At 27.8% G+C, this 998-nt stretch overlaps 1 protein-coding gene across 1 annotated transcript; it reads right to left on the bottom strand.

Moving 5' to 3' along the window:
* Window positions 1–648: 648 nt before the first annotated feature.
* Phum_PHUM624680 (uncharacterized protein) lies at window positions 649–807 on the bottom strand (the record flags this gene model as incomplete). Its single annotated transcript, XM_002433269.1, has 1 exon — window positions 649–807. One exon carries the CDS (start codon window positions 805–807, stop codon window positions 649–651), a length of 159 nt encoding a protein of 52 aa, XP_002433314.1.
* Between the last annotated feature and the right edge of the window lie 191 nt (window positions 808–998).

Raw genomic sequence — 998 nt, 5'->3', positions numbered from 1 at the left:
TTAAAAAATAAAATATGCCTCTCTTAACACGCATATAATTTATATTATTATTATTATTATTTTATTTTAATTTAACTTAAAAAATTTATTTATTATAACTATTTAATAATAACTTAAATCTGCTGTGCGTTTATATAAATAATCTAAGCTTTAAACAACGATTACGATAAAATCATAAAAATAATAATTAATAATAATAATAATAATTTTTATCTTTTTAATACTTTATTATTAATATGTGATGGATTTATTAATGTTTGAAAAAATAAATAAATAAATAATACAATTAAAAAATAATTAATAATTAATTTTTTTTTTTTTTTTAATATATTGAAAAATAATAATAATAATAATAATAATTTCGTGTATAAGCGTGTAATTAAAAACGCAATGAAAAAAACACAATTTGGTTATTTATTTATTTTTTTTAACATAAAAATTGATAGTAGAAATTTTTTTTGGCGGTTAAAAATCAGGACGCGGTAATTTTAATTCTATTGTATACACGTGCACGCGCACACGCACGCACACACACACACACACACGTTTTTTTTTATCCTTTCGAAAAAGACGAAACTCGAATGCTGCTTTTCTTTCGTAAAACAAACAAACAAACAGACAAACAGGTCGTTCTTCGTTACGCAAATTTTATTGCGGTGATGATTTGATTTGTTCGTACAAATACAGGTATCCGAGTTCTTTCGGAGGACATTCCGAGAGAGCAACTTTATTGTCGTTGTAAATGATCCACTGTCCATCTTTGAGAATGTGACAAACGTAGTGTCCCACCATCGATGACGTACCCATGTGAGATATGAAAGCGCGAAGTTTATAACCTGAAAATACGTTAGTTTTGCTGAAGGAGTAACTTAAAGAAAAGTGGGGTTTTTTTTTTTTGGGGGGGAGGGGGTTACTCACAAGTGCTATTTCGATCGCTCGATTCCGGTTGACTAATAACATCGTCAAAATGTTCTAATATCCAATCGCAAGCTGCATCG

This window comes from Pediculus humanus, genomic scaffold (genome assembly GCF_000006295.1).
Source record: "Pediculus humanus corporis 1103172109388 genomic scaffold, whole genome shotgun sequence".
NCBI classification, from domain to species: domain Eukaryota; kingdom Metazoa; phylum Arthropoda; class Insecta; order Psocodea; family Pediculidae; genus Pediculus; species Pediculus humanus.
The sequence above is the reverse complement of the archived record's forward strand: the minus strand, read 5'-3'. Positions and strand labels throughout refer to the sequence as shown.